The following is a 12863-nucleotide window of genomic DNA, read 5'->3' on the forward strand; positions in this document are numbered from 1 at the left end:
GTAAAATATATTTGTAAAAGTCAAAACGGCCCAGCTGGCACGGCTCAGCAGTTGAGCATCGACCTATGAACCAGGAAGTCACAGTTTAATACCTAGTCAGGGCACATGGCAGCTAATCAATGATTCTCTCTGATCATTGATGTTTCTATCTCTCTGTGCCTCTCAGCTTTTTTCTGAAATGAATAAGAAATCTATATATTGTCCGCTTGGGAGTTTGACCTGGAGTGCGGGAGTTTGACTGCTTGCCATGACATGCCCTAACCACTATGGGGCGGTGCGAAACATGGCAGGAGACCAGCAGAGGTGGTGGGGCTCTGAGGGAGCGAGGTAAAGAGGAGGCCGGAGGGCCAGGCCTAGGAACACTACCCATGCACAAATGTTGTGCACCAGGCCTGTAGTATATATACGATATATTAATTAAAAAGTCAACATGTACAGGACAATTGTGCGAAATAGACAAAGAAGTCTTCACACTCAACATTGACAAAACAACCTGAAAAGGAAGTGTACATTATAACAATGAGAAGGAACAAAGAGCAAAGGCAAGCAACACTCACCCACCACTGAACAGATCAGAATCCAGAACACCGACCCCACCAACTGCCTTTGTGATGTGCAGCAACTGGAACTCCAATCACTGCTGCTGAAAATGCCAAATGCTACAGACCCTGGGGGAGACGGTCTGGAGGTTTTTATAAAACTAACTATACACTCGCCATGGGATTCACTAATTGGGCTCCTTACCATTAAACCAAAGAGTTAAGCCTTTTATCTACACCAGTGATGGGGAACCTATGACACGTGTGTCAAAAAGTGACACGCAAACTCATGTTTTTGGTTGATTTTTCTTTGCTAAACGGCATTTAAATATGTAAAATAAATATCAAAAATATAAATATTTGTTTTACTATGTTTGCAAATATCATAAAACTTTTATATGTGACACGGCACTGGAGTTAAGTTAGGGTACTTCAAAATGCTGACACGCCAAGCTCAAACGCTTCACCATCACTGATCTACACAAAAGCCTACCAGGAGGCTTTTTATTCATAATTTACAAAATTTGGAAGCAATGAAGAGGTCTGTCAACATATGAATGGATAAATACACTGAAGGTTGCACAATGATGTCTTACTCACTACTATCCTATCTACTAAAGAGGGAATGTGGTAATTGACCCTCACACTGTCGCAAACATGATGGCGCCCACAGCCAATAAGGAGGGAATAAGCTAATTGGGTGCCATGCCCTCAAAGATGGTGGCGCCCACATCCACAAGATGGTCGGGAGGGGAGGGCAGTTGTGGGCGATCAGGCCAACAGGGGAGGGCAGTTAAAGGCGACCAGGCCAGCAGGGGTGGGCTGTTAGGAACAACCAGGCCTGCAGGGGAGGGCAGTTAGGAACGACCAGTCCGGCAGGGAAGGTAGTTAGGGGTGACCAGGCTGGTAGGGGAGGGTAGCTGCGGGTGATCAGGTAGGCAGGGTAAGGCCGTCAGGGTCGACCAGGCCATCAGGGGAGGGCAGTTAGAGGCAACCGGGCCATCAGAAGAGAGCAGATGGGGACGACCGGGCTGTCAAGGGAGGACAGTTGAGATCAACCGAGCTGGCAGGGGAGGGCAGTCGGGGCGATCGGGCCAGAAGGGGAGCAGTTAGGCATCAATCAGGCTGGCAGGAGAGTAGTTAGGGAGTGATTAGGCTGGCTGGCAGGCAGAAGCAGTTAGGGGCAATCAGGCAGGCAGGCAGGCAGGCAGGCGAGTGATTGGGAGCCAGCAGTCCTGGATTGTGAGAGAGATATGCAGTACCCGTTTAGGCCCGATCCCTATGGGAGTGGAACGAAACTGGCAATCAGACAACCCCCAAGGGGTCCCAGATTGAAGAGAGTGCAGGCTGGGCTGAGTAACGCCCTCCCCCAGGTGCATGAATTTAGTGCACCAGGAATCTAGTAAAGAAATAATACATCAAGTCTTGAAAAGATATGATAGAAGCCTAGATAAATAGAACTAAGTGAAAGAATCCAATCTGCTTGCACAAGTAGCCCAGTTGCTTAGAGGACTGTACCGATATAACCAAGTTGTAGGTTTGATCTCTGGTCAGGGCACATACAAAAACATCAACTAAGGCCCAGCTTAAGTTTCTCTCTCCCTCTAATTCTTCCTTCTACCATGAATTCAATAAAATCTTAGAAAATAAAAGAAAATGGAGTGTGAATTTTGATAAAGGCTTTTCCATTTCCAATCCAGGTTGTCCTATGGCCAGAAGACATGGTGGAATGTTAGAATATTCTAGAAAATGATTTTCTAAAATATCATTTTCTGATAGTACCTTAATTAGTGTACACAACACGTAAAGTGTGCAAACTCTGAGTTCCTAATTCACATATATCACAAAGCGTTGCTTTTCTCTCCCAAGGATCAGCAATTTGTTACTCTTTTAAAAAATATATATTTTTATTGCTTTCAGAGAAAAATGGAGAGGGAAAGAGAGATAGAAATATCAATGATGAGAGAGAATCATTGATTGGTTGCTTCCTGCACGCACCCGACTGGACCCAGGCATTGGTCCTTGACCAGAATCGAACCAGGGACCATTCAATCTGGAGGCCAGCCCTCAATCCATTGAGCCCAACCAGCTGGGGCTCAATTTGTTCCTTGAGAGCATGAATCTAACACAGAAAGCAGAAGCCCCTAGAGATGTTAATATAATAAAGGAAACAAAGCCCTGAGGGTTGAGAAGGAACTCAGGAAGGAAGTCATCCTCACCCACGGAGACCAGGTTGCAGTAGTTCTCCAGCATCACATCCAGGTACAATTTCTGCTGAGCTGGGTCCAGCCATTCCCACTCCTCCTGAGAGAAATCTATGGCCACATCCATGAAGGACAACTGTTCCTGAAAGAAAAGACAGTTAATGAGGTCACGAGAAGAGTTCATAATGCCACCCAACATGAAAACAGTGTTAGGAGAACAGGTTTTGACCGTAGGGGGTATCCTGAACTATAAAGTAACATCACTTTGCCCCAGTAATATTCTCTGATGTGTTTTGTAACACTGACACAGGAGGATGACACATGTCCACAAATACACAGTACAGATTTTCCTTTACAGGAAAATAAACTTTAAAATTAAGGCATGGACACAGGCTTATACATTTGTGAAGGCTGCATTTACATCGATCAGGGTCAGTGATGTATATTCCTCACCGGGAAACATCACGCTGGTTGGAAGTATATGGAGTTCTTCTCAAGTGTGAAGCAGACCACAAGGAAACGGACTTCTATAAAAATACAATCTCTGATCCAGGTTCTGAGATGGGCCCTGTGTTTCCACATGTGTAACCAGCTCACTTTTTACTTGTGATGCTAATGTTTCCCCATCATGTGCCACACTTCTGAATACACAGAAAAAGAAAACACAAAGAAAAGTTCATACAGAACTTTGAACTAAAAGGGTTTGTTAACGGAATCCAGTTTTCATGGCATAGGATTCATAGGAACCACAAGGCTATTTGGAAATTTCTTATGAGTCATCTTAAAACAAGATTACTCTCCCTGGACCAGCAGGTATGGCTCTTGTGTGCTGACCCATACAACAAGTGGTCACTCGCTCCATCATGGTCTAGAGACACACGACCAGGTTGCAGTCAGTATCCCCAGTGTGGGGTGTACAGGAGGCAGCCGGTCAATGATTCTCTCTCATCACTAATGTTCTATCTATCTCTACCTCTCATTTCCTCCCTGAAACCCATAAAAATATACTGGCACATGGAAAATAACACAAAGAAAACACAGCTAAAATAACGCTAACAGTTTAGGTACAGAGACACATTTTACAACTATGAAATCAAGATGGTTTAGTGACTGCATAAATCTCATGAATCTATTTGTGTATGATCCCCTTTGTATTTTATAAACACAATAAGGAGAAAAGATAAAAATAGAAAACAATGCCGAAGCCGATTTGGCTCAGTGGATAGAGCGTCAGCCTGCGGACCGAAGGGTCCCAGGTTCGATTCCGGTCAAGGGCATGTACCTGGGTTGCAGGCATATCCCCAGTGGGGGATGTGCGGGAGGCAGCTGATCGATGTTTCTCTCTCATCGATGTTTCTAACTCTCTATCTCTCTCCCTTCCTCTCTGTACAAAATCAATAAAATATATTTAAAAAAAAAATAGAAAACAAGTTAGACTATTGTTTTCCTTTGTGTGCTTGTACATCCTCCCATGAGAAGATATTTTCCATTGACTTTTGAAGAGTGGAAGGCAGGGAGGTAGAGGCGGGAAAAGAAGAGGGAGAGAGGGAGAGGGGGAGGGAGAGGGATAGAAATAGAGGGGGAGGAGAGGAGAGAGAAAGAACAATGTGAAAGAGAGAGAAACATCGTACCAGCCTAGGGGAACTAATTTTTCTTATTAGTACATTTCTTTCAAAATTTTTATGTATCATTAGTGGGGAGCTATGTTGTAGAAATTTAATGAAACTGAAGATACATTAATAATGTCATTCTTGATCTCACTCATTTATGGATAATAAAGATCATTATAAACTTATGAACAAAAATAGATACAGAGGCAGAGCTGCCTCGAACAGACTGTCAAACTACAGCGGGAAGGCCTGGGAGGGTTGGGGGTGGTGGGGGGGTAAGAGATCAACCGAAGGACTTGCATGCATGCATATAAGCATAACCAATGGACATAAGACACTGGGGGGTAGGGGAGGCCGGGGGATTGTCAAGGGCGGGGGGAAAAAAAAGGAGACATATGTAATACTCTTTGTAATATTTTAAGCAATAAAAAAAAATAATGTCATTCTTGAAAACTTTTTATTTTATTATTATTTTTAAAAAATATATTTTATTGATTTTAGAGAGGAAAGGAGAGGAGGAGAGAGAAACATCAATGATGAGAGAGAATCATTGATTGGCTGCCTCCTACACACCCCCTCTCCGCCTCCCCACTGGGGATGGAGCCTGCAACCCACGCATGTGCCCTTCGCCAGAATCAAACCCGGGACCCCTCAGTCCCCAGGCCGACGCTCTATCCATTGAGCTAAACCAGCTAGGGCGAAAAATTTTTAGAAAATACAAGAAATGATAGTGTAGGGCACTGGTTCTCAACCTTCCAAATGCCGCGACCCTTTAATACAGTTCCTCATGTTGTGGTGACCCCCAACCATAAAATTATTTTTGTTATTACTTCATAACTGTAATTTTGCTGCCGTTATGAATTGTAATGTAAATACCTGATATGCAGGATGTATTTTTCATTGTTACAAATTAAAAATAATTAAAGCATAGTGGCTAATCACAAAAACTGTATGTAATTATATATGTTTTCCGATGGTCTTAGGCGACCCGAGAAAGGGTTGTTCGACCCCCAAAGGGGTCACGACCCACAGGTTGAGAACCGCTGGTGTAGGGTATGTCTCTCATGTGAGTATAGAATATAAGGAAAATGTAAAGAATCAAGGCCTGATTGTTTACAGCTCCCATGAAAAGGCCAATGATCTGTAGGAAATAAAAGTCATTCATTTTCCAAAGCAAACGCAAACTAACAAGAGGGACATTTCCAGATGGGAAGTGATGGTCTTTGCACAATTTTCATTAAATCGCTACTACAAAAAAAAAAAAAAAAAATTCTCTACTACACCCTTGTTCCTGAGAAAGGGAGACTATTAACTCTACAGTGAGGGGAGCACCTCTGCCACGTTACCATCAGGTGGACTGAGACCATGGGCATCAGGTGGCTGAGGCACACGGATGGTCAGGTCACCACTGCTGTGACATTACTGCCAAAAATACCTCAATAAATAAATATGTGGAAATGATCACAAATAAACATTAGTTTTTGCAAGTGCCAATCCACCTGTGCCTCTCATGCTCTGTAAGCTAACAGTGCATCTACCTACCGAGTCTCTCGTACTAATCTAATGAGCAAGTCTCTTCTACTTGCCCTTTTTCCAGAACTTTCTGAGCTATTCTGAGCAGTCAGATGTGCAGCTTCTTACCCCTGATGTATAGCTGATGCTGCAGCCACATGAAACTAAAACCTGCATTTCCCTTCTTCACTGATACCTCAGCCTCTAACAAGAGGGACATTTCCAGCCTCTGACCCCATCCCAATAGGGATGTTAGACATGGCTGCCTTCCAAGTTTGATCTGTCACAAAAGGGACATTTTGAGTAGTTGAAAGTCACTGATTAATGGTAGGAATGCTTCATGACCTGGAGAGGGTGACAAAATGCATGCAGACAAGTTTCTGGCACAATGGAGGGGAGTAAAACCCGGACAATGTGGCTGAGAGGTAGAGGGCTGACCTATGAACCAGGATGGCAGGCTTAGATTCCTGGTCAGGGCACACTCCAGGCTTCAAACTCCATACCCAGTGCATGCAGGAGGCAGCTGACCCATGATTCCCTAACCTAATTGATGTTTCTATCTCTCTCTCCCATCTCCTTTCCATTCTGAAAGCAATTAAAAGTACATTTTGAAAAGACAGGAAAAACACACAAAAAAAGAAAGAGAAATATAGAAACTGCTGACATTGTCTGTGTTGAATAAAGTCATAAAATAAGGAAAGAAAACCAACCTGCAAAGACAAAAACATCAGAGCAGAGAAATAAATCACCAGATGACAGAGGAAAAGGAAACATAGACTGTGACCCAGGACACATCTTTTACCTGAGAAGCAGCCATTTGGTCCTGGTCCTGATCAGGGTGTGGGGTGTTTTATCAGGTGACACTATGTTGAGGAGTCACAGAATGTGCCTTCAAAGAGGTCAGCTCAGCGTCTTAATCAGCTCACACGACACTCACAGTCAGAAGGACCTGGAAATGAGGAAAAGGCCACCCCTCCTGTCTTTGGTCACAGCAGAGACAGGAACAATGAGCTCCTACATGGAGACCACACTGTGAGGTGTTTTATTTCGTCTTCATGTGTCTCTCCTCCCAAAGACACCCACAAACCCTTACAGAAATGAGGTGAGCTGCTGTCCTGATGGTGGAAACCAAATAGAGCACACCCTTACCTCCCTGAACAAAGCCTGCTCCCCACTCTCACAAAGGCATCCTGCACCCCTCCTGCTATCCCTGTCCTCACCTTCCAATCACCTGGAGGCCCTCAGTAACCAAGGATGCCCCACCCAGAGCAGCTGTCTAACTCTATGGGGGAAAGTGCCCCTGAGGGCATTTCTTAAAGCTCCTCAGGGGATCTGAGAAGACACAGAGGATTAATCTCGGGATGTTTTCATATAATAAATAGTCAGACATAGAAAAAGTAAATCCACAGAACACACACACACCCCCACAGCAACAAAGCTAAGGAATTAAATTGTCCTGAAAAAAAATCAAATGGTGACAGACACAGGTCACTTCCTCGTTGCATCCCAGGAAATGACAAGGGACCCATGACCAACAGACAAGTCTCACCCCTCTGAGTGAATAAGGGTTGCAATTGGAAGCAAATCATTATAAAATTCCCAAGCCTTATAAGCTGGAGATTTATAATTCTCATTCAATCTGTATGCGTAAGACAATCCAGCTGTAACATTAAATGTAAAAAGGCACCTTGGCGGCATAACTCAGTGACCTAGATTCCTAGTCAGGGCGAATGGTCAGGTTGCAGGTTTGATCCCCAGTGAGGGGCTTGCAGGAGGAAGCTGATAAATGATTGTCTTTCCTCATTGATGTTTCTAATTCTTATATATCCACAGCCGATATGTCAAAACTTAACCATCCACCACCCCCTCAGCTCATCCCTCACCCAGATCAGGGTTTCCCTCCTCCCACTATTATGTATTTCTGTCTGTGGATTTGTCTGTCTCCTGCTCCCTTTCTCTCCACTGTGGTCCTTTCCTGTGTTCCCCTCTCCCCTGCTCTCTCTCCCCTTTTCTCTCTGTCTGTCCTACACCTGGACCATGAAACTCCTGAAACCTACTTCCCTTCAGGGGGCTCTTGCTCCTGGTCTCTGAGGCTCCATCTCCACACACGTCTGCGTCTTCCCCTCCCCCCGCCCGCGGCCCCTCTGCTGCCTGTTCCCGTCTGTCCGCTCCCACAGCTGCTGACTCAGGGCTGCTCCCTCTGCTCCCTCACCCCTGAGCCCCCCTTTCTGTCCCTGCACTCGCTCCCCAACTCTTCTCCTCTGAACCAGAGTCTCTGTCTCAAGAGCCTCCTCCTGTGGGTCCCCACTTCTGCTCCCCAGTGTTGTGGAGTGACATTTGGAATAAGACCACCGACTCCAATTAGGTCTTAAACAGCAAGCAAGGACTTATTGAGCTGGCCAGCGACTACAGTTACAGCACCCTGCCGAAGCAGAGGCTGAACTGCAGTGCCGACTACAGGAGTTACATTTTATTATTAAATTCTGTGCAGGCCCAGAGAAAAATGTCTTTCAAATTCTGGGGCCCCGAATATGGAGGAAACTCTCTTTATTTGTATTTTTCCTGTCCTTTGTCTCCCAAATTTGGAATGAGACTTCCGGGCCTTCTGAGAAAGAAGGCCTATGTGCTGGGAAGGGGCCATGTGACCATATCTCAAGGCCTGGCCTGATGTCAGTACCTTCCTATCTGTGTGCTCTAGCAACAGACAGCACAGCATGACCCTCTGGCCAAAGCGCCAGATATGCAGCTCAGCACAACCAGGACCCGCTCCCTCTCAGCCCCCTTCCTCTCTCTGGGCTCGCCCTCCTCCCTGTGTCTCCACTTCCTTCCTCCTCAAGCTACTTTCCCGAGTGACGCCCTCACTCCTACCGTCGCCGTCCAGTCCCCCCACCCCCCCATGGGCCCCTCTCTGTGGACCCCTTGCTGCCCTTCCTCCCACCCACGTGTCTGTCTCTCATTCCCTCTCCTGACCCCCCGGCCTGGGCCCCCGCCCCCCGCAGTCACCGCGCCCACAAAGGCCCTCCCCGCGGGCAGGTCGCCTCTTCAGGGGACACCGCGTCCTTCCCCCTGAGCCCCCCCATGGACACTGTGCTCCCCGGGCAGGCAGACCCCTTATTCAATGGGGGTGGGCCTAGGAGGGGGGTGCAGACCCCCAGGCCGGGAGCCATCCGGGCTCTTTGGGCGGGAAGCGCCGGGCGGGGGGAGGGGCGCAAAGGGCGGGAACCCCCTGACCCAGACTCTCAGCCCCGCGGGGAGCACCGGCGGCCCCGGGAACGGTTTTCAGCGGGAAAACCGCGCGGCAGGCGGTGGCCACAGCCACAGGCGGAGAGACCCCGGGCCGGGGCCTCCGTTTCCTCCCAAAGGAACGTGGCGCCCGCACCGCGCAGCCTCCCGGGACGCGGACTCACCGCTGAGAGAGGCTCCGGGGCGGGGACCCCAACAAGGACTTCAGCGCCGGCAGCGCCCTCAGCCTTCCCTGCGGGGAGAGGGACGGGGAGCGTCAGCTTTAAAGACAAACACCCTCCTCAGGGGAACCGCCACCTTCCCCTCCACAGCCGCTTCCGCGTCTGCAAGGAACTGCGCATGCGCCTCCCTTTTGGCGTGGGCGGGGCCAGAGCGAGCGACTCCGCGATGGGGGCGGGGCCGAGCCCGGCGGCCAGGCCTGTGCAGGGACAGAGGGAGGGAGGGCGGGGCAGGAGCGAGGGGGCAGCCTAGACTTTCTTCGTTTGCACAGCTCATGCACAGCTGGGGGCTGAGGGCTGATGCACCCAGGGCCAACATAAGAACTGCCCTCCCCTTAACCCACTGGTGAAATCTCCTCCCTGGACTCCCCTGACCAAATCCTGCCTCCCCGCCTTTTGACCAATGCCTGCACCGCACCCTCACCCTATAGTGCACACTTCTACCCTAAAGGAAACCTAGTCACCCCCTCAGGGCTGACACCAACACACTGGTCTCAGGCCGTGGTGAGAGAATGAAATGCAATATCCTAAAGTCTCACCATGCTCTGGTGCTGGCTCCTGGAGGTGGCACCAAACAGGAGGGAATCAGGGGAATTCACACAGAAGTTTCCCAACTCCCAGAGGCTGTGCATAGAGCTACTGGCTGGTCTGCCCTTCAGCTGCAGGTGTCCCAGGGAGGGGTCTTTCCCAGGATCTTCGCAAGCCGGTAACACATTCTTACAGTGAAGTTACAGAGAATTCAAAACTGGGGCAGATTGGGTTTGAAACCAGAAACTTCCTGCCTCCAATTTCCCCTGAGTCATTAAACCCTCAGTGAGGAGGGGGGAGGGGGAAGGGCAGCCTGCTCTCTTGGCCCCTCTGTCTTGCCATTGAAGGACAGGCAGCTGGAATTAAGGAAGTCAGCCATCTCTGTGGGTAATTATCAGGTGCTTTTCATAGCGAATTGAAGGTTACAGCAAAGAAAAAGGCCTTTTCTGCTTTCCTCCTGACAATTCACTCCTGTCATTTGTAACATTACTTTCCAAAATCATATTTTGGGGACCCTTCAAGGATGCAATTTTGGATAAGATCTTTCCCACACACATTATACCTTTAAGGTTTCTGTTAGATGTATATTGACTGATGTTTAGTGATGTTTAACTCTCGGGTAAAAACACTGCCCAATTCTTCATATCTTAACAACTTCTTGTCAACATAAGAAACATTCAAAACTATGAAGAATTTTTGTGGGTTTATTTGAGCCCAGGTGTCCACAAGTGACAGGAAGCAAAACTTCAAAAAATTGAGATAATGTTCCAGAGAACAGCAGTTGTGCATTGAATTTAATACATTAGAGGCTTAGTGCATGAAATTCCTGCACTTGGGGGGGGGGCGGCCCTTGTGGGACCGACATCCTTAGCACTGTCGGGGAGGCAGGAGAGGCTATTGCCACCTGCACTGTTCTCCTCAGCCATGAGCCCGGCTTCTGGCTGAGTGGTACTTTGCCTGTGGGAGCACACTGATCACCAAGGGTAGCTCCTGCTTTGGGCATCTGCCCCCTGGTATTCAGTGCATGTGACAGTGACTGGTCTTTCCCCAATTCGGTCGATTTACATATTACCTTTTCTTATATAGGATTAGAGGTTTGGTGCATGGGGGAGGGGTGGGCAGGTCACTCAGCTTGGCCTGTGCCCTATCTCAACATAAGCATTTATTTGAAACTAGCTGTACCCGACCATGCGTTGCTGTGGCTCAGTCTGGTTAAATGGAAAAGAAAGAAAACAGAAAGCGCACGTTTCTAATATGTTTAATTTCACAATGCTTGTGGGTATACAATATTTTTTGTTGTCCCACTGTCTGTGCAGATATAGAGATTGTCTGGTTTGCCGACTCTAGAACACGCAACATATAATTTTCCATGTGAGAAGCAATCCGTGTCTAGATCTAAACTGCACAATTCTAAAGATTGGCCCTGAGCCTTGTTGATGGTGATTGCAAACATCAATCGAATTGGGAATTGCAATGTCTTAAATTGAAATGGCATATACCTTGGAATCATAGGAATGCGAGGAATGAGGACATCTTCACCTTTGAAAGGTCCTGTGAAGACTGTTGCTTCTATGACTTTGCTCACTAATTTTTTTTTTAAATATATATTATTGATTTTTTACAGAGAGAAAGGGAGATAGTTAGAAACATTGATGAGAGAGAAACATTGATCAGCTGCCTCCTGCACATCTCCTACTGGGAATGTGCCCACAACCCAGGTACATGCCCTTGACCGGAATCGAACCCGGGACCTTTCAGTCCGCAGGCCGACGCTCTATCCACTGAGACAAACCGGTTTTCAATTGCAGTACGTGTGGTGGCATCCTTGGCAGAGTGCATTCAAAAATTCTGTTGGATAATTAACCGCTTCATCTGCTTCCACAACAGTGTCGACGGACTTGTATGTGACTGCCTCGCTTTGAATGTTAGACTGAATAAATTGTTAAGTTCATAGATGTCTTTGTTCTTGGCCGCAAGGATAGCTCGTTCACTCAATCGTGATTCTTATAATTGGTGTGAATATTGGGAAATACTTTTTCAACCAATTCTTCTTTTGACGTCACTAAATTACAGAAGTTATGAGGCAATGAAATTCGTCCTGAGGTCAGATCAACCAGCACCTTTCTGTTCCCAATTTCCAGCAATTGATGTGAGAATAACTCAGCTGGACACTCATATTTGTAGTTAATTTGATCTACAATTTATTATTGTAAACAGAAACATTGAAATGGAATTGTAACATATTTAGTATATCGTGTGTTGCTTTTACGTCCAATAGATGGCGCTGTTTTCAAAAAAGAATGTTTTTACCTGTCACAGGTGTGACATCTATATAATAGTAGATATATAGGTACATAAAAACACATGTGTATTCGAATGCAACATTGTGTCAAAATTTCAAAGCAATCAGTGAAGAACTTTCGGAGATTTAAGATTTTGAACAAACATTTACATTTTTATTTATATAGATTAAAAAATCTGCCTAGTAGATGGCCTGGCTCAGTGGTTGAACATAGAACTATGAATCAGGAGGTCAGGGATCCATTCCTTGGCAGGATATATGCCCCGGTTCAGGGCTTCAGCCCCAATGTAAGGTATGCAGGAGGCAGGGGATCCATGATTCTCTCCCAGTATTGATGTTTCTATCTCTCTCCCACTCTCCCTTCCCCTATGCATTCAATAAAAAGTTTTAAAAATTACAAATTTGCTGAAACCGGATTGGCTCAGTGGATGGAGCGTCGTCCTGCGGACTGAAGGGTCCCGGGTTCGATTCCGGTCAAGGGCATGTACCTGGGTTGTGGGCACATCCCCAGTGGGAGATGTGCAGGAGGCAGCTGATCGATGTTTCTCTCTTGTTGATGTTTCTGACTCTCTGTCTCTCTCCCTTCCTCTCTGTGAAAGGTCAATAAAATATATTTTTTTAAAAAATTACAAATTTATAAAAAAACGTTAAAATAGTAAAATAAAAATACTTTAAATTTTTCAAAACTCATATTATTTCTGAGAAAA

At 46.5% G+C, this 12863-nt stretch overlaps 1 protein-coding gene across 5 annotated transcripts in view; it reads right to left on the reverse strand.

Annotated features, from left to right (window-relative positions):
- Positions 1-9435, reverse strand: part of LOC308530466 (zinc finger protein 519-like) — a 58456-nt gene extending 49021 nt beyond the window's left edge. For 2 of the 5 annotated variants that reach the window (XR_013996856.1, XM_081107136.1), the window contains exons 1-3: positions 9273-9433; positions 6668-6879; positions 2759-2885 (exon numbers count right to left, since the gene is read on the reverse strand). Coding sequence is in view for 2 of the 5 variants with exons in the window: in XM_081107136.1 (XP_080963262.1) it covers positions 2759-2885; positions 6668-6682 (142 nt within the window). In the remaining 3 variants the exon portion in view is untranslated. Of the gene's footprint in view, positions 1-2758; positions 2886-6667; positions 6880-9272 lie in introns of all 5 variants that reach the window. The other 3 variants (XR_013996857.1, XM_081107135.1, XR_013996855.1) reach the window with 3 other exon arrangements.
- Between the last annotated feature and the right edge of the window lie 3428 nt (positions 9436-12863).

The sequence above is a fragment of the Myotis nattereri genome (assembly GCF_964212035.1).
Source record: "Myotis nattereri genome assembly, chromosome: 15".
Classification (NCBI taxonomy): Eukaryota; Metazoa; Chordata; class Mammalia; order Chiroptera; family Vespertilionidae; genus Myotis; species Myotis nattereri.